The sequence below is a fragment of the Cavia porcellus genome, unplaced genomic scaffold, assembly GCF_034190915.1.
Source record: "Cavia porcellus strain 051 isolate PalLab524CR breed Dunkin Hartley unplaced genomic scaffold, mCavPor4.1 scaffold_5, whole genome shotgun sequence".
In the NCBI taxonomy this organism is placed as follows: Eukaryota; Metazoa; Chordata; class Mammalia; order Rodentia; family Caviidae; genus Cavia; species Cavia porcellus.
In genome coordinates, this window is record NW_026947488.1 from 25,018,912 (window position 1) to 25,036,955 (window position 18,044).

Consider the following 18,044-nt stretch of genomic DNA (forward strand, 5'->3'; position numbering starts at 1 on the left):
ATAAAATCTCATTTAATATTCCTCACAATTCTATAGAATGATTATTTTGAGTCCAGATGAAGAAACTGAGGCTCATAAAAAGTAATTTGCTCAAGATTACACAGGCAGTGAGTGATGGAGACTGATTAAACCAGGTGTTTTTGGCTAAACTACACTTTCTCTTCTGGAACTGTAGAACAGAATAGATCCCTGGTATAGAGACTCAGCTTGAATGCTCCCTCCTTTAGAAGGCTGATTTCTCTGCCCAGAGAGAACACCTCTCTTATGAAACCTCATATATCATTAGCACACATCTGGCAGCATTAAGCACATTTTTCCTCTTCTCTGTGATTAGGCACACTTTTAAAAGGTAAAATAAGATGTAGTTACAAATAAGTGGCCTTTGAGTTACCTCACAATCCTCAAATGTCAGGGTTGGAAGGACGCAAGAAATTGTGCCATCCAACTCCCTCTGTCTTCCCCATTGCAAGTAATCCATGTAACATGCCAAGCAAAGGGACACACAGTAAAAGGCCAATGGATGTGAGAAACTGTCATTATATACCAGGGCCAGGTGATACCTGACATGACTTCTTGAGAGGCAGTACATGGAACAGGAGTCAAGAGTCTGGTTCAAACCTCTGCTGATCCCTGATCTTTCTGGAAAGAGGTACAATCACTGGTTTCATTCCCTGTTCCAGAGTCCTAGAACATCCTAGAGTTCTTGACAGCAGACCCCAGCTCTCTGAAGCCTCTCAGTTGGGGCCTTTATTTCCTCATTCCACAGTGGAAGAAGGAAAAGCAGCCACAGTTCATAACTACAAACTGTGTTCCCAAGTGCTACCATTTAAGCAGGCCCCACTCTAAAAAACAATGGAGAAGCACATGGAAAATCCAACTGTTCTCCAGCACAGACATGTCACCAGGCACAGTTTTCCAAATTGACAAAGAGCAACCAGGAACTGGGGCATAAATAAGGACAGCCATCTCCCTGCTCTCAGAAGAGAAAGTATGTTTCAGAATAACCAAGTGGCAATGAAATGGAGGGTAAAGAAACCTGGACTGGGCAGTCTTGGTCCCAGATCCCTGTACCAGCTCTGACATTAACTGTGTGCTCTCGGGCAAGATATTTCTTCCTTCTGTGCTCAGTTTAAAGATAAATTGACAGTTCACAAAGTACATTTACAGATGTTTCATTTTATAACCTGTGAAGCAGGCACACTTCTTTACAGAGTGGGAAACTGAGACATGGAGAGGTCAAAGGTTTCACTTAAGGTCACAGCTCTTAAAACTGGCAAAATCCAAGGTTCTAGATCTTAGGTTGCCAAACCCAATACTCAAGGGTGGTCAGATTAAGACCCCCCATTACCTTGAATTGAGTCTCAACAAGATCACCTATTCACTGTTCACTGTGGCCTGTAAAGTACTGGCCACAAACCCAGCGCCCAGCTGCTTAGAAGGCCGCACCCCCTGCAAAATGTCATTACTCAAGTTGGCAAGAACGCAGCTTTCAGCCCCAGCTGGGTCTAAATAAACGCCCAAGTGATATCACATCCTGCCGGCTCCAAAATAGCCCCATTCTGCCCACAAGCGATCACAAAGTGCCAGGCCATGCAGGGCCAAGCAGATAGGAATACCCAACCTGGGCACCCTCCACACACTCAAGCAACTACAGCAGAAGCCTCTAAGCAGGAAGGCCCCCACACCCTCTGCTAGAAAGCCTGCCTCCCAACCCCCACAAGAGGTCCCAGAGCCGCCTCGATCCAGCACCAGCCCCCTGCCCCAGCGCCAATCCCATGGAGCCTCAGCCGCGGCCAGCCTGCGGGATGACTCCGGCCCCACCCGGACACCCCACCACTCACATTGCTTCAAGAGCTCCAGACACAAAGCCATGAGGGCCAGATGGGGGTCAGAGACCCAGAGACCGGGCAGAAACAGAAGAAGGGAGAGGGAGAGACAAGGAGCAGAGAAGGGAGGACGGGGGACCAGAGAGAAAGCACGGGGTAGGGTACGGGTGGGGATGCAAGAGCCCTGGCAAAGGAGCAGGCTCAAAGGGAGGCCTTCAGCGTCAGAGACACACAGAGGTGAGACTACCAAGGCAGAAGTGGGGAGCAGAGCAAAGCAGGGGACTCTGGTCCAGAGGTGGGGGTGCAGGCAGGCCTGAGCAAGAACAGAGACAGCCAAGGGACAAACCAAGGGAATGCGGAGCGAGGTTCTGAAGTCAGAGTGCTGGTAAGATATTGGGCGTCCTAAAGGAGATCAAAAGGCATCTATGAAGTCTAGGCAGCTATAGGGAACACCCAGAAGAGGGAAAATTCCTGGAGGTTCATAGGCAAGACTCCACGGACTGGGATACAGATTGAAGGGAGGACCCCCAGAGGATGTGCTGGAAGCTGGAGGCGGCCTGATGGAGAACAGAGTGCTCCGAAGGAGACCACTCCAAAAGGTCTGGGGTCGCTCTGCGGGGGACTCCCAAAGGATGGAGGCACCCAGAAAGGGAGGCTGAGAGGAGTGGAGGGCTTTGAGATGGGACCAGAGATCGGGGAGCGAGGGAGGGGCCGGGAGGAAGCGCGAGGGCAGAGACAAAGAGACAGCGAGCCGGGGGGGACAAAGCAGGCGGAGCAGGGGCACGGGCCGGAAGGCTGGCGGCGGGACAGGAGGACCGAAGCGCGAGCGGGCGGCGGACGGACGGACGGACGCACAGACAGAAGGGAGGAGGCGGGGGCAGGGTAGGGCCGGGCGGGGGCGGCGCCCGTCTCCTCGCGGGGCCGCGGCTGCTCCGGGCGGCGCTGGGCGGGCCCCGGGCGTCCGGGCTGAGGAGGCGGCGGCGACGACGTAGATCGGACAGACGGACGGAGTGACGGACGGACTGGCGGCAGCTGCGGCCAGCGGCGGGCACTCACCCTCCTCCCTCACGCGGCCCGGCCCGAGGCTCCGGTTTTGTACGCCCGAGGGGCGGGGCCTCTGGGTTAAAGCCCCGCGTCGGCCCCGCCCCACCCCGCCCCCCGCGTCAGGCGCGCGCGCGTCGCCCGGGACTCCCGGGCCGGACGGGAGCGCGCACAGCCCGCTCGGCACGTGGCCCGGCGCGCTCGAGACCGTTCGGATGAGGAGGCGCGTGCGCGCGGCTCTGTGCAGCCTCCACCAGGCGGATCAGCCCTGAGTCTGCCCACGTCGACACGCGCATGCCCGAGCTGAGGGCCCCGCCCCTCGAGCCGCCCAGCCAGACCGGTTCCAGCTGGAACCCAACGCATGCTCCGTTCTGGAGGAGCGAGAGTTGGCTTTGGTTCCCCTCGGTAACGCCTCGCTGTAACCAGGAAGCTGAATCTTAGAGAAGTCACTGCAGTGGTTTTCTTGTCCTTTAGACTCTCACAGCCTATCGACTCTGCCTCATAGAAGTTTCTAGCTGCTTCCTCGGCTCCAAGCTTAGCTCACCCACAGAGATGGGTTCCAGTCCTGCGCCTGTGTGACCTTGGGCAGGATGAGCTTTCCACCTCCCTGAACCTTCCTGTGTTTGGTAAAAACCAAAAGTACACCTGCTTCCGTGGCCTTTCCGGCTAATTCCTTCCCGAGAGTCACCTCAGTGCAGCCCCGGGTGGGGTAAGCACCTCCACCAGGTTCGCCAACCGCAGACCCAGCGCTGTCCTCCTGTCCTCGCTGTCCTGCGATAGGTTCCTGGCCAGTCTCGGTAACCGTTTTCCCGAAAACAGAGTGGGGAAGTGAATCTTCCATGCCTCACAGTTTGGTTGTGAGGCCTAAGGAGAATAGTTTCGGATACCATTGTCTTGATTTTTGCTCTATGGAGGTATAATAACAAGAGCCGCTGCGAGCTTTTGAGTTTGCTACCCCACTCCTTCCTTGGCAGTACTGGAGATAGAATCCAGGGCGCGCTGAGCTACATCCCGTGCTTTGAATTTTTAAATTTTGAGACAGGGATGTGATGAATTGCCCAGGCTGGGCTTGAACTTGTGATCCTACACAGCCTCCCACTGAGTAGCCAGAATTACAGGTGTGCACCACCACGCCCTTTTCATTTACACTTTCAAAGTAGTTTATCTCACCCTACTCTCAGTCACAGAGCCAATACTGTACTCTTCACTTTGTCTTTAAAGTGATTTAGGGAAAGACTCGGTCAATGCATCACGGGCCCTGACAACCCAAAGGCAGCCCAGGATGAGCTCTCTATCTTACTTCTCTCCCAATTCAATAATACGCTCCCTGTGCGACCTTGGGCAAGTTCCTCTCTAGAACTCACAGCCCCATGTGTCCCCTGAATGGAAACTGGATCAAAGCAGTATTTCACAGAGTGACCCTTGATTGAACCCCTGAATCTGGGTCACTTGATTGAGAAGCAAAACTCATGGAGGTGCAGGGTTTGTACTTAACCAAGATTGAGATTTTTGGTATGGGGGATTTCAGTGGTTTGTTCTGATAGTGATGTTTTAGGGTCCTAAAGATATTTGTGGAGTGCCTGCTGTGTTTTGGGTCCTCACCGCTAGAGACCCCAGTCTGGCTGAGATCCCTGCAAAGCTGAATTGGCTAGACCCCAGCCTGAGGTGAGGGATAGGCAGGACTCAGGCATCCTGCAACATCCATCCTGGGCTGGAGGTTTTCCCCCTAGCTGTGTGTTTGGGTCCTTAAGGCACTGTCCCCGGCAGCCAGAAGCGGCAGGTAGACGTGTGAGGGCTCTCTCCACTCCATCTGGTTTTGGAACATGCCCTCCTTATCACTCTTTTGACTGTTCTTCCCTCACACTGGCCAGTCCACTCTGGAATTTTTTTGACTGCTTTTAAAACCTACGACCTCCTTCACTGCTGCCCTGCATAACCACCAGTAACGCCCCAGCATTACTTCATTCCCACTTCTTGCCTTTGACCCTCACAGCAGTGTAAGTGTTTAAGATGTGGAAAACGATTTTCCATGTTACTCAGAGCAGAAGCCAATGTCTTTTTCATGACCTGCAGCCAGCCCAACACCCACTTCTCTCACACCGTGCTCTCTCTCCAGTCACCCTGGGCTCAGATCCTTTGTACTACTCTCCCCCTTGCTTGGAGCACATCCCCCAATACCCCTAAGTTCCTCACTTCTTTTAAGTCTTTGCCCCAGATCTCTTTCTCAGTGAGCTATATTCTAGCTCCCCTAATTATTTCTCAACATCCCTCCCCTCATTCTGTCAGTAATCTCAGTACCTTGCTACTTTCCAATGAGCCATGCATATGTTTACTTATCTTTATTGTTTGGTCTGTCAGCTCTCCACAATAGGATATACTGGCCACAAAAGCAAGGGTTCCTGTTTTGTTCACTGATGTGTTCCTGGTACTGTGGTACTGCCTGGCCCATACATCAGAAAACATTCATGGAACTGAACATGGTGGTGCATGTCAGTAATCACAGCCTTCTGGGAGTTTGAGGCAGGAAGATCACAAGCTCAAGCTCAACCTGGGTAACTTAGTGAGATCTTGTCTCAAAATTTAAAAAAATTTAAAAAGGACCGGGGATAGTGCAAAGGTCTTGGATTCAATCCTCAGTGCTGCAAAACAAACAATAAACCCAAAACATCTATGGGTAAAAGGGCCACATGACTACAAGGTTTATTTCTTTAGCTATTATAGGATTTCCAAGCTCCTTAGTCTCTGCTCCTTTGGGATGACTTCTCTACCTCTGGAGGGTATAAGCAATTCCTGTTTGTTCTTGTCTAATAGCCCGCACTCCAGTCCTAGTCACTGTTTCCCCCAACTGTCTCCTTAGAAGCATGATGATCCTTTTACCCAGCACACAGCAGGCACTCAGCCAGGAATGTCCTGGTCCAAGGGCTTGGTGTAGCCCAGGGAAGTCTGCCTTCTGCCCAGTGTCCTTTGTGGAAAGATGCCCATTTCAGCAGCAGGGAATTTTGGCTCCTCATCTCTCATTCTAGGAAGGCCTCTTGAATCTACCTTTCATTCTCTAGTCCTATGGCCCCTGCTCGGCTTCACTGACTCTTTCCTGCAATAGCTTACCAGCCTCTAACCCATCCTGCCCATGCTATCAGAGGATTCTCCTTGGAACAACTGTGACTATACCACACTTTCTCTCTCTCTCTCTGTCTCTCTCTCTATTGAGGATTGAAACCAGGGCTTTTTGTATTGAACTTCACCCCCATTCCATTTTTGTTTTTTTATTTTGAGACAGGGTTGTTCTAAGTCACTAAATTGCCAGGCTGAGCCTGAACTTGTAATCCTCCTGTCCTAGTCTCCCAGAATGCCATGATTACCGATGTGCACTATCACACCCAGCTTATACTACACCTCTTTACCACAAATCTTGTATGCATACCCCCTTGACAATGGTGCACTCAAGGCTTTGAAGTCAGGCTGGAAACTGTGACCTATTTGCTAGGTGACCTTGACACTTTCTGTACACTACAGCTGCTCTGTATCTGCAAATGTGTATGTATGTGGGTTAACTGAGTTAAATCAAGAATGATAAATAATGTGTATCTCTCTTGGTCACAGCAGATACTGCAATGGTGGTATACTTATCTGCTTAACTAAATTTAAACCTCAGTCCTGAGTCCTAGGGATCAGAAATAACACATGAATTGAAGTCTATTTGCAATCTCTGGAAATGATAGTCTTTGATATTCTCTTAGCCCTGACACTTGGAATCAGATTGGGTGAATGCATGGGAGACTGCAGTATAATAATAAGGGATTGGGGTGCCTAGACTTGGAGGATAGATTTTGGGAACAGTGTTGACTAGACAGATTTTGTCAGTTTCCCTTCCTGTATATATGGATGGGAAATAAATCATTCTAGGGGATGGGAAAGCAAACCATTCTAGGGAATGGGAGAGGAGGAAAAGAGGGTAGAGTCTTGGATGGTCACAGATGGGAGGTATCTGGGAGTCCCCAAACCAAAGCCTCATAAACAGAAAATGTGAGGTCCAAGGAAGAGCAGGTACTTAGAGTGATATGTCAGAACTGGAACTAGAACTTGGAGCCCGAGCAGGCAACAAGGTATCTCCTGAGCCCAGAACCTATCCCAGCTCAGCCTTGCTCTCCAGCACAGTCAGGGAGTGACTCTGGGTGTCTGTGCATATGCACATGTGTACACAGTACACAGATGGCGGCTGATGGGAGCAGCCCGCCACTGGCTTGCTGAGGTCCCTGGGTGATAGCAACGGCTTCCCAAGTGATTCAAAAGATGTGGGGGAGACACAGAAAGGAGAACAGGAGGGCCAGAAACTGAGGGGGAAGGAAAAGAAAAGATGCAGGAGACAAACAGGACTGACGCAAGGAGACAGAAGGCAAAGATGGTGGGGGAGAGAGGGAGGGGAGTGTGGCAGAGTAAGAAAAGTGGAGGGAGAGGGAGGCGTTTCTCTCTTCTTCCTCTTTTTCAGAGTGGAGAGGCAAGATCAGCAGCAGGGACCACAGCACTTTTGCCCTTACCAGGTGGTCCTGCAGAGGGGTGGGGCACATACACACAGCTGCTCTCCCCTCCCCAGGTTCCAGCTGGAGCTGACCAGCTTGCCAGTCACCTGCCAGAGCTATTTCTGGAATGTAGAATCTGGGTCAGAAAGAGGGAGGGAAGTGGTGGTAGTGGCAGCACTGGTAGCTGGGAAGCTGCCAGCTCAGAGTGGGTGGGCAGCACCGTGTTCTGCCACAGTCAGTTGAGAGGGGCGGTCCCTGCCTAGCTCTCACTGTCTCAGTATCTGCCCCTCACCCACATCTCCCCACCCGCCTGCATCTTGTCTGCATGCATATGTTCCCATGTGAGCAGGATAAAGACATTTATATCCCTCTGAAACTGAGGCTCAGAGTAGCCTTGGAGTGGGAGTAGGGGGCTGACTCTTTGGAGACAGATATGAGGAAGATGGCCTCCTAAGCAGGGTTGATCCCTGTGGGAAGACAGTGGCTGAGAGGGCACACTTATGTGTGTATAAGTGGAAGAGGTGATTATGGGCAGGATTGCCTTATACAGTTGCACAAGTTTTAACTGATTAAAGGATGCCACAATGGGGGGTGGTATGCCATCTACAATACAGGCATAAGTAAGTGGATTATAGTTATTATGACAAATTTCTGGCAGAGGGAAGGACCTTATTCTAGTAGAAACTGGATTATCATGATGACTTTTCATCAATGAAGGCAGTGAAGGGTCTTAATGAGAAGCACTCTTCAAGTCAGCACCAAACTACCTCGTGGACCAGCTACAGCTCTGGTCACAGACTTGAAAAACTGATAGCTTCAGTTTTCCCTGTGATGTAGTTGAGTTTACTTGCTGAGCAAGAGGCCATCAGGGGACAGGGAAAGAAGGCAGGTATGAAGTGGTTATTGTGGAGACCTGCAGAGAGGGCTGACCAGGGACATTTAGGAGGATGAGTTTTTTGGTGGCCCTGATCCACTAGAGACATGCCAAGGACATGATTCTTTAAGGAGACACACATGTAAGTGTGGGCAGATATACACTGATGTTACATGTATGTGCATACATATGAGAATATAAATATGCATGTGTTTTTATCTCTTTTCATACCATGTAAGAGTATAAGATTTTATACGTGCTTATAAGCACACATCTGGGCAGATATGAGATGCTGCTACATGATACTTTCTTGACTATCATGGTTTAGGCTAAGAACTCCAAAATGAGACTAACTGGAGCCGCACATTTCTACATCCAAATGCTGGATTATCCATATGGGATATGCTGGGGCTGCTGTGATTGATTGTATGATTGACTCCAATTCTAAGTGCCTCTTTGTATTCATGCTCTTTACTTTCTTCATCAGTTTCTTTCTTTCCTCACAGGTGGGATGTATTCACTGGAGTTTGGCTTTGGACTCATGTGACTTGCTTTGATTAGCTGGATGTTAGCAGATGTGCCACAGAGAGAGACTTGAAATGTGATTGCACATAGGCCTAGGGATTTAGCTCAGTGGCACAAGCACTGCCTGGTTCAATCCCCATTACCAAAAAATAAATTAAAAAAAGAAAAGAAAAGAAATTGCTTGCACAAAGAGGTTGCCTCTGATATGTCTGCTGGCGCCATGGGAAGCATATGCTCTGGCTTGGCCACTCATTCCTGACCCTCTTTGATCCCTGGATGTAGGGCAGTGATGGTGAATTTTTTAGAGCTTGCAATGATAACAAAAAAAACTTTTGTCATGTATGACACAGGTTTGCTATCACTGATAGAGGGCACATGGAGCAGGAGGAACAGATGTACAAAATCAGGAAATGCTTCTTATTGTATGCCACTGAAATCACATGATTATTTGTTCAAAGCATTACTGTATGCTATTTGATGGATAAAAATTGATACCAAAAATGGAGTGTGATAGCAATAAAAACCTAAAGATATGTAGCATTGGCTTCAGGACCAAGTAATCAGTAAGCAGTTAATAAACTATAATAGAAGACTTAAAAAAAGGATGCCCAGAAGCCAGGAGTGGTGGTGCCTGCCTGTAATTCTGGCTGCTTAGAAGGCTAAGGTGAGGAGATCACAATTTAAGGCCAGTCTAGGTGATTTATCAAGACCCTGTCTCAAAAAATAAAAACAAAAACCAGCTAGCCATGGTATGATGGCACATGCCTTTAATTCCAGCACTCTGGGAAGCTGAGGCAGGAAGATTACAAGTTTGAGCCCAGGAGGCAATTTAGTAAGACCCTGTCTCAATCCCCAATATCATAAAAATAAATAAGTAATCAATTAATAGATAGGCAGGGCTGGGGACATCTAGCACCCTGTCTCAATCCCCCATATCACAAAAATAAAAATAAATGCGTAGTCAATTAATAGATAGATAGGCAAGGCTGGGGGCATCTAGTATCCTGGGTTTGATCCCTAGTACCAACCAACCAACAAGCAAAAAAACAGAAAACAGAAAAATGTTAAAAGGTCATAGGATCACAGAAGACTAATGTACTCCAAGTAGGTATAATTAAGTCAAGAGATTCATGACTCAAAAATAGTTGTGTAAGTGGTTTTAGAATATGGGTTACTTGGAATCAAATACATAGAAAGCTAAGTGTTTGAGATAGCCACAGAGAATCACTTATTAGCTTTGGCTACAGAGATTGAGATGATTCAAGATGTAAAAAGACATCTAACTTCCTTTCTTCAGGGAGGAAGCAGGTTTAGGAAGATGTTCAGCTGCCCAAGACCATATTCTACAATGTAGGAGACATTCCAGGAATATTCTTTGTTCTAGATTATTTGTACAGAACAACTTCAGACTTACCATGGATAAATATGTCTCTGAATCTCCATCCTCCTATTTTTTAAGCAAGTGTGAATTGTAACCATCTTGTCCCTATTTTACCAAAAAGTATGCTATGTATATAGGAGGGTTGGACTACAGGGTAGATGACAGAGATTTTTAGATCATAGGTTAAGAGGAGCCACATCCAGACCTGACACTGATCATGAGGTTTTTTTTGTTGTTTGTTTTTTGAGATAAGTTCTCGATATGTAGTTCAGGCTAGCTTTAAACTCACTATATGGCCTAGGCTGGTCTCCAACTCACAGCAATCCTCCTGCTTCAGCCTTCTGAATGCTGGGATTATAGGTGTGTACCACCACATGCAGTTTAGATCATGAGATCTTGATACTATGATTAGATGAAATTTTGGGGGGCCTTTGGCATAAGTGTTTTCTATGTGGGAAGGACATGGATAAATATGATCAAGAGAGTGGACAATATCACACTGAATTATTTGTTCTGATCCTTCACCCCACTGTGGCCATACCCTTTGCCATAAAAACACAGTTTCTTATACAAAAGTGAGTGGGAACTTCACCCTTTGATTTGGAGCCCAGCTATGTGACTCGACTTAGGCAATAGGATGTTAGCAGATGTTACACAGCCGGGGCTATGAATATGATGAATGTGCCTGCATCACTGATTAGGCTTGCACTCTGGCTTTCTGCATCACCATGAGGTGAACATGCCCCTGGTTGGGCCCCTGATCTCAGGAAGACCCTTGTGTTCCAGGATGAGGATGAGAGAATGTGAAGCAGGGCTGTCCTAGATACCAACTTGGGAGCAAGAAATAAATGTTAATGATTATACTATAGTGACTTTGTGGTTGTTCTGCATTACTGAGGCAAGAACATCAGTTAAACGGTTCAGCAATATATAGCCCATATGTATCTTCAGTCCACTCATGAATAATTGGGATTGAAGGAAACTGATAAGTTAGGGTTTATTTTCAGAGATTTTCTAGGGATATTGTATGTCTCTCTGTGCCCACTTCATACTTAGAGAACTTCTTAGAGGGGAGAGAATGTGTGGATGGGATCCCTTACCCAGGATTCCCATGAAACTGCAGCAAAGTGTATGGGAGAGTCTGGCAGGGCCATCCTAAATTTGGAGGCTATGGAACCATGGCCTCAGTTCTGGCTTAGAGATCACTGAAATGGAGAGACTGGCAGATCTGGAGGGAAGGCTGTGGCAGACTAGTCCAGACTTCCAAAGTTCCACAAGACAAAGGCCCTCATTTTCAAATGCATTAAGTCAGTGATGGTGAACCTTTTATTTTATTTATTTATTTTTGTCTTTTTGAGACAGGGTCTCACTGTGAAGTTCAGGCTGGCCTTGGGCTCACTTTGTAGCCCAGGCTGGTCTCAAACTTGCAACGACTCCCTTGCCTCAGCCTCCCAAGTGCTGGGATTGCAGGCATGTGCCACCACGCCTGGCTGATAGTAACCTTTTAGAGCTTTCAGTGAAAACAAACAGCCAGCTGTGGCATGTGTGCCACAGTTTTGCCACCGCTGGGTTGAGTGATAACCAGAGGAGAAAGGAGGGCTGGAATTTTCTTCAAAGGATTTGGTCTAAGATGCCTGCTTTGAAAGCCAGGTCCCTTAGCAAAAATGCTGACAAGGAAGTGGGGGATCATCCAATGGAGAAGCAGAGGGGCAATAAGAAGCAATGGAGCTGGGTATGATAACACACACCAGTGATCCCAGCACTCTGCGAGGCTGAGGCAGGAGGATACCAAGTTTGAGCCCAGCCTGGGTGACTTACAAACTTGATGAGATCTTGGTCTCAAAAAAAAATTTTTTTTAACAAGGGGTTAGGGATGTAGGTCAGTGCAAAGGCCTTGAGTTCAATCACTAGCATTAAAAAAAATCAATGGGGTGAAGGGGTGTTGACCCTGCCAGGAAAGAAGTTATCAGGAAGATCCTTCAGGGTCAATCAGCCAGTCAGCAGGAGGCATTAGTCATTCAGAATCCCAATACTAGAAAACACCTGCTCTAGCTGCCTTCTCTCCCCACCTTGGGGAACCAGGTAGCCACTGGTGAGCAAAGCACAGAGAGACACTGACTTCCACGCCCAGCTCCCTACAGGAGTGCCCCAGTGCACAGCAGGCCCTCACTGAAGGTGCATGGCATTTGAGGTGGACAAACTGTATCAACATTAGACCAGATATATATTGGTAAATAAGGCTGTTCCTTAAGTTCTAAAAGTGACTGGAAAAGCCTCAGGGATCTGCCCCTCAAGGACTCAGGAGCAGAGGCAGGAAGACAAGAGAGGGTTTGTTCCTTGTCGTCTCCTGCAAAGACCAGCTCGTTTAATCAATAAGTTGGTTACCTGTGTGTAGAACATCTATGGGATTTAGGTTCACTTATTGATATCAAACACAATTGAGCACTTGAGGCAGCTGTTTCTTTCAACAACACTCCCAGCTTCAATGCCCTGCCTATTATCAGGAAGCCTAGAGTCAAACGAGAGAGCCAATACTAGCTTTTCACATGCCTACCATGAAGTACATAGGCAGGGCCTTGCATATATCAGGGTTATGACAAGTGATCTTTCTGTACAATCTTTAACTTACCAAGAACTCTCTGTGGTCTGGCTTATGCCTCAATTTATATATATATATATAAATAAGGGAAACTGAGGCTGAGAGAAAACAAGCTAGCTAGTTCAAAGCTCTTCACTAAACTTGAAATTGTATCCTATTTTCCTGGTATTATCCAATTACAGATTTCTGTCTATAATTGAATGGAGCCCCTCCTCCTCTGATCAGGCACGGGTCACCTTCTGAGGAGTCAGAAAAAGAATCAGGAAGGCTGAATTATCCTTGGTTGTAAATATGAGAGAAAACTGCAAACATCCTTTCTGGAAGGCTGGGGAAGGTTCCATCCTCTCACCGCAGGCTTCCCTTCAGATTGCCTCGCAAACTAGGTGACCAACAGGTGGGTGTACTCCAGAAAATCTTACCCACCAGCAGGTGGCCACAGTAAGCAACCAAGGATCTACTAGCTCTGCACTTTGAGACACCTCCACCGCCTCTCCAGTCTGTCTATCATCCCTGTTTGGACTCTAGTTTGTCAACTGGTGGGAAGTTTAGTGTCAAGGCTTTTTGCTTCCTTCCAGTGGTTGCCAGCCCACTGTGGCTTCCTTCAGCAGCCTTTCCCCTGATCGCCAGCCTACCAGGCAGGGGTTCTGGGGTCCCCTGGCCAAGCCAAGTCCCTTCCCCATCAGGATACTCACTGGGAAGTGTGCGACTGTTGCTGAGGCTTCCGGTACTGGGTGGTGGGGAGAGGGACTGCAGGGAGACACTGTCCTCCTCCTGTGAGCAGCCTGCCTGGATTGCACGCAGGTAGCTGTGGCTGCGGGAGCGGAAGTAGCTGGGCAGTGGTAGGTCCAGTGCCTCTGCTGCTGCAGACTCCGCTTCGCTGCAGGCTGACTCACAGGCTGCCTCGTATTGGTCGCTCAGGTCTGCCTCCCGTACCTGTCCAGGCAAAGGTAGGCATCAGGGGCCAACTTTACTGTGGGAAGGGCTGCTTCGTGGTCAGCTCAGCTTCAGGGCTGGAGAGAGTGCTGGGGCCTCATCTCAGGGTCCCCCTCCCAATCTCACACTGATGAATCAGCTGGGCAAAGGGTAGCAATTAAGAAATACACAGTCCCTCTCACCTCTCTGGGCCTCAATTTTTCTATCTCCACATGGAGTAGAAAGTTGGAATAATGCAGATTATATCTTGTGTGCCTATACTGATGGACTGACAGATTTTTAAGATGACATCTGAATTCATCTCAATATTCTTAATTAAGAATATTTGACCTGGATATTTACAACGTTATGATCCAATTCCTTCATTCTGAAAGTGACAAAACTGAGGACCAGTGAGGGAAGATGCTTGTCAGAGGGGTCCAGTGAGGAAGGGACAGACCAGCACTCCAAAGGGGTATTTATATAGAATTAGCTTGGATGTGGGAATGGCATCTGGAGTGGAGGCAAAGGCCAGAGATGATGCAGTGGCCTGGCGAGAGAAGGTATGACTGGGACGGGGGCAGGAGCAGGGAGCAGCGATGGGTGATGTGGGCCAGAGGCAGTATGGAGGATGGCAGTGTGTATACCATACCATTGCCACCTTGCATTCAGTTCTGCCCATCTACATGGGTCCCAAGTCCCTTTCCAGAGACAACTGCCCAGGATCCTGCCAATCTGAAGCTAGGAGTGTGATCATGGAAGGTTCACCATGCACTCACTCTCAGAAGGTTCTGGAATGTCTTATGCTCTGCTGGTAATGGGCCCATACAGTATAACCTAAGGGGTCTCCAAAGAAAGGCACTAGGAGGAGCCCCAAAGGGGGAGGCCTGAGCTAGGGAAAGAAAAGGAACAACCAGACTGAACACCACATAGAGGAAAAGGTAGATCTGGGCCTGAGGCCAATTCTGACCCCGCTCTACCCTAGGCCATTGCTGTGCTCTTCAGGTCAGTGTTTCCTATCTGCCAGACATGAAGTCTCCTGCCTCTCTCTGTGTATCAGGTAAAATGACTACATGGATCCTCACCTACCTGAGAGAGGGTTTCCAAATGTTTAAATCTATGCTGATCAATGTGGTAGTCATATGTGGCTATTTAGGTTTAAATTAATTAGTATTAAAGAAATGTTGGGGCTGGGGATTTAGCTCAGTGGCATAAACGCCTGCTTGGCAAGCGTGAGGCCCAGAGTTTGATCCCCAGGACCACCAAAAAAAAAAAAAAAAAAGAGAGAGAGAGAGAAGAAGAAATGTTGGTAGTCATACTAGTCAAATCTCACTTGTTCCAAAGGCATATGTGGCTAGTGGCTGCCTTGGACAAGCACAGATTGCAGAACACTTTCCATCATTGCCGAAAGTTCTGTTGGACAGAGCTGATAGGATATAGGACACGTGGCATACCCAAGATCCACTGAAAGGAGATATTAAAGCAATTTGTGTTTATCCTCCGATGCTGCAAGCTGAAGTATTCTGAGGCCCCTGTGACTGCCAAGGGCAAAGAGGTCTTTAAGATTGCACCACAGCAGTACAGCTCTGGAACAGGCTGCCAAGGTTCCAATCCTGGGTCCATCGTGGCCTTGTAATATGAACACAGTCAAGTCAATGAATTTCCATTTATAAAATGGGTCAATTGCAGCCTCAGTTTCATAGTGTTACAATTAAATGAGGTAACTTACATCGTGTGCTTAGGGTAGAGTACAGGGAGTAGGTGCCTGTCCACCTGCACTTACGAATTTAGGCAGCTATGTGAACCAAGCATTGTTTAAGGTGCCCCAAGCCCTGAGGAGGGTGTGTTAGCTAGTGACTGCAGCTGGCACGTGTATCACCAGGGTTTACTGTGTAGGGCACACACTGCCCTGGAGGCTCTGTACAACACATCACTTTCTTACTGCCAATCTGCTGAAGTTGGGGGAGAAGACAGTTACCCTAAAGACCCAGAATAATGTGTCCACCAGGAACACACACATTCTAGGAGGCTGAGGCAGAAGGAACACAGCCTGGACAATTGAGCCCAGCCTGGACAATGAAGTGATGCTCTGTCTCAATAAATAAATAAATAAATAAATAAATAAGTAAGTAAGTAATAAAAGGGGGTGTAGATGTTGCTCAGGGCAAAGACCCTGGTGTCAATCCTCAATCTCCAGTACTGGGGCAGGGTGGGGGGAAGACAGGAATGCACAGTTCCTATGACGTAGTGGAGAGGGACATACGAGATGTTCACAGCTGGAATCAGGAGATGGCCTGGTCCTAGCTTTACCCTTGTAGGACATGTGGCCTTGGGCAAGTCCCTTGCCCACCCTTGCTACAAGGAGTTGAGTGCCTTTCCTGTCCCATTTTCTGGCTTTGGAGTTGGATAGAGGAGGGGCTGCTTTCAGAGCGGATGAGTGTTGGGGGGTGGGGCCCTGTGGGCAGCCAGACTGGCATTGGTTCTGCCAGCTTTTACAAAGTCGGATAATCTCTGCATCAGTACTATAACATCCTGACATCCTGGAGGTCCAGCTGGGGCTCTGGAAAGGAGGAAAATCAGGGGTCTTGGGGAGCTGCAACCTGGCAGCTAATGCCACCAGTCCCCAGTCCCTGACCTGGCTAGACCAAAGTTTCTTAGGTTTGACCCAAATTTCAGGGAGGAGAGATGGAGAGAGGGAGCCAGAAGATTTTCAGGGAACACCTCCCATTGTCCTGGGTGACTTCTTGCCCACCCATAGAACCCAGCTCATTCTTTCCCATTTCCAGAAGAGAAAACTGAGGCACAGAGAAGTAAAGTAATAGGGGTGGGTAAAGATCAGGACTTCATCCTGGCTGAAGGTGGCTTTTTTGGTAGTGGCTCTTGGACCTGCCTGGGCCTGGTGCTAGGACCACTCAGGTGCAGGACTGAGACTCAGTACTGGGGTGCGCGAGAATGTCAAGCATACTGACCTGCTGCTCATGGCCAAACAACTGAGGGATCAGGGAGGCCTGTCCAAACATCTGTAGGAAAGAGAGGGTGAGGGTTATGGGAAGGCCAGGGATGGGGCAGGGCTGGGGATCAGGCTCAGTGTAAGGGAATTTTTTTTGGGGGGGTGGCGCTTATGCCACTGAGCTAAACCCCTGGCTGGTGTAAGGGAACTTGAGGCAGACTGGTCTTTCTTCCCCAACTGGCTGGGGCCCAGCTGCCAAGAATTCTCAGTTGGTTTCCTCCAGTGATGGGAGGCTTACTCCTGGGGCTGAGCATTCCTCAGGACTTCACTTTTCTGTTTACAAGTCCCAGGTCTAGCCCCTGGGATCATGGAGGTTCTGTCTATTGCTTCTGACCTGGGCAGACAGCCCATATGGATATACAGACTAGGGATGGCACTCGAGCCTTCTTTCCTCAGGCTGGAATATGTGACTTTGGGGCCACATATGCAACTTGAATCACTCACCTTTCTGGAGGTGAGTGCTTAGAGGGGTCAAATGGCCCTGGGCTATGAGTGAGGTGGGGAAATCAGGGAGAGGTAGGTGAGACCAGCTGGGGGGTTTCCAGGCCGACCGATTTCTCAAGCCTTATATAGCTAAGGAGCAAAGGTATTTCAGGTGCCAAGCTGGGGATGGGGTGTGTGACAGAAACATGGAGCTGGAGACTCACTTGAAAGAACTGGAGAAAAATGTGAATGAGGGGAGATAAGACACAGAAAAACAGGGGGGACAGACAGGAAGAGAGAAGAGAGAACATGGCAGGATGGGAGAGACAAGAAGGGACACATCCATTCAGCAGACACCTGCTCGACATCTTCCCTGGGGACACTGCTGGGAATAAGGAACCAGCAAGGTACCTGCCTGTAGGCAGATCACAGTCTCACAAGGGGGACAGGCACAGTAGAAAAGCTAATGAACACTCCCTGGCAAAACCTCACCCTTTTTTTTTTTTGTTTTTGGTACCAGGGGTCGAACTCACAACCTCCAATTTGCCAAACAGGCACTTACACCACAGAACTAAACCCCCAATCTCACAGTTCCATGATATTACCAGCTTAAGCAGGGTAACGTGGGGACAGAAAGGCTACTGCAGATAGTGATCAGGAAAGGTCTCTCTCAGGAGGTGATACATGAGCCAAACCTGAGATGCAAGAACACAGCTGTGCAAAGATTTGAAAGCAGAACTCTCCTGCGAGAGGGCACAGCAAATGGAGTGAGTTTGGGGCAGAATTAAGAGTTGCTTCGGTGTATAAGGAGGAGAAAAAAGGCCAGTATGGCTAGAGCAGGACAAAGGACAGGCCTAAGAGGAGGCAGAGCCTGGGTCTTACAGGGCTCCCAGGTCCAAGTAAATACTCTGGCTTTCTCTTAGGGAGCAGAGAGTC

At 48.6% G+C, this 18,044-nt stretch overlaps 1 protein-coding gene across 8 annotated transcripts in view; it reads right to left on the bottom strand.

Annotated features, from left to right (window-relative positions):
• Positions 1-18,044, bottom strand: part of Dlgap4 (DLG associated protein 4) — a 177,716-nt gene that overhangs the window by 51,023 nt on the left and 108,649 nt on the right. For 6 of the 8 annotated variants that reach the window (XM_063248391.1, XM_063248393.1, XM_063248390.1 and 3 more), the window contains 2 exons: positions 16,645-16,695; positions 13,456-13,696 (listed from right to left, as the gene is read on the bottom strand). In XM_063248391.1, the coding sequence (XP_063104461.1) occupies positions 13,456-13,696; positions 16,645-16,695 (292 nt within the window). Of the gene's footprint in view, positions 1-1,841; positions 2,851-13,455; positions 13,697-16,644; positions 16,696-18,044 lie in introns of those variants that run through there. The other 2 variants (XM_063248395.1, XM_005002758.3) reach the window with 2 other exon arrangements.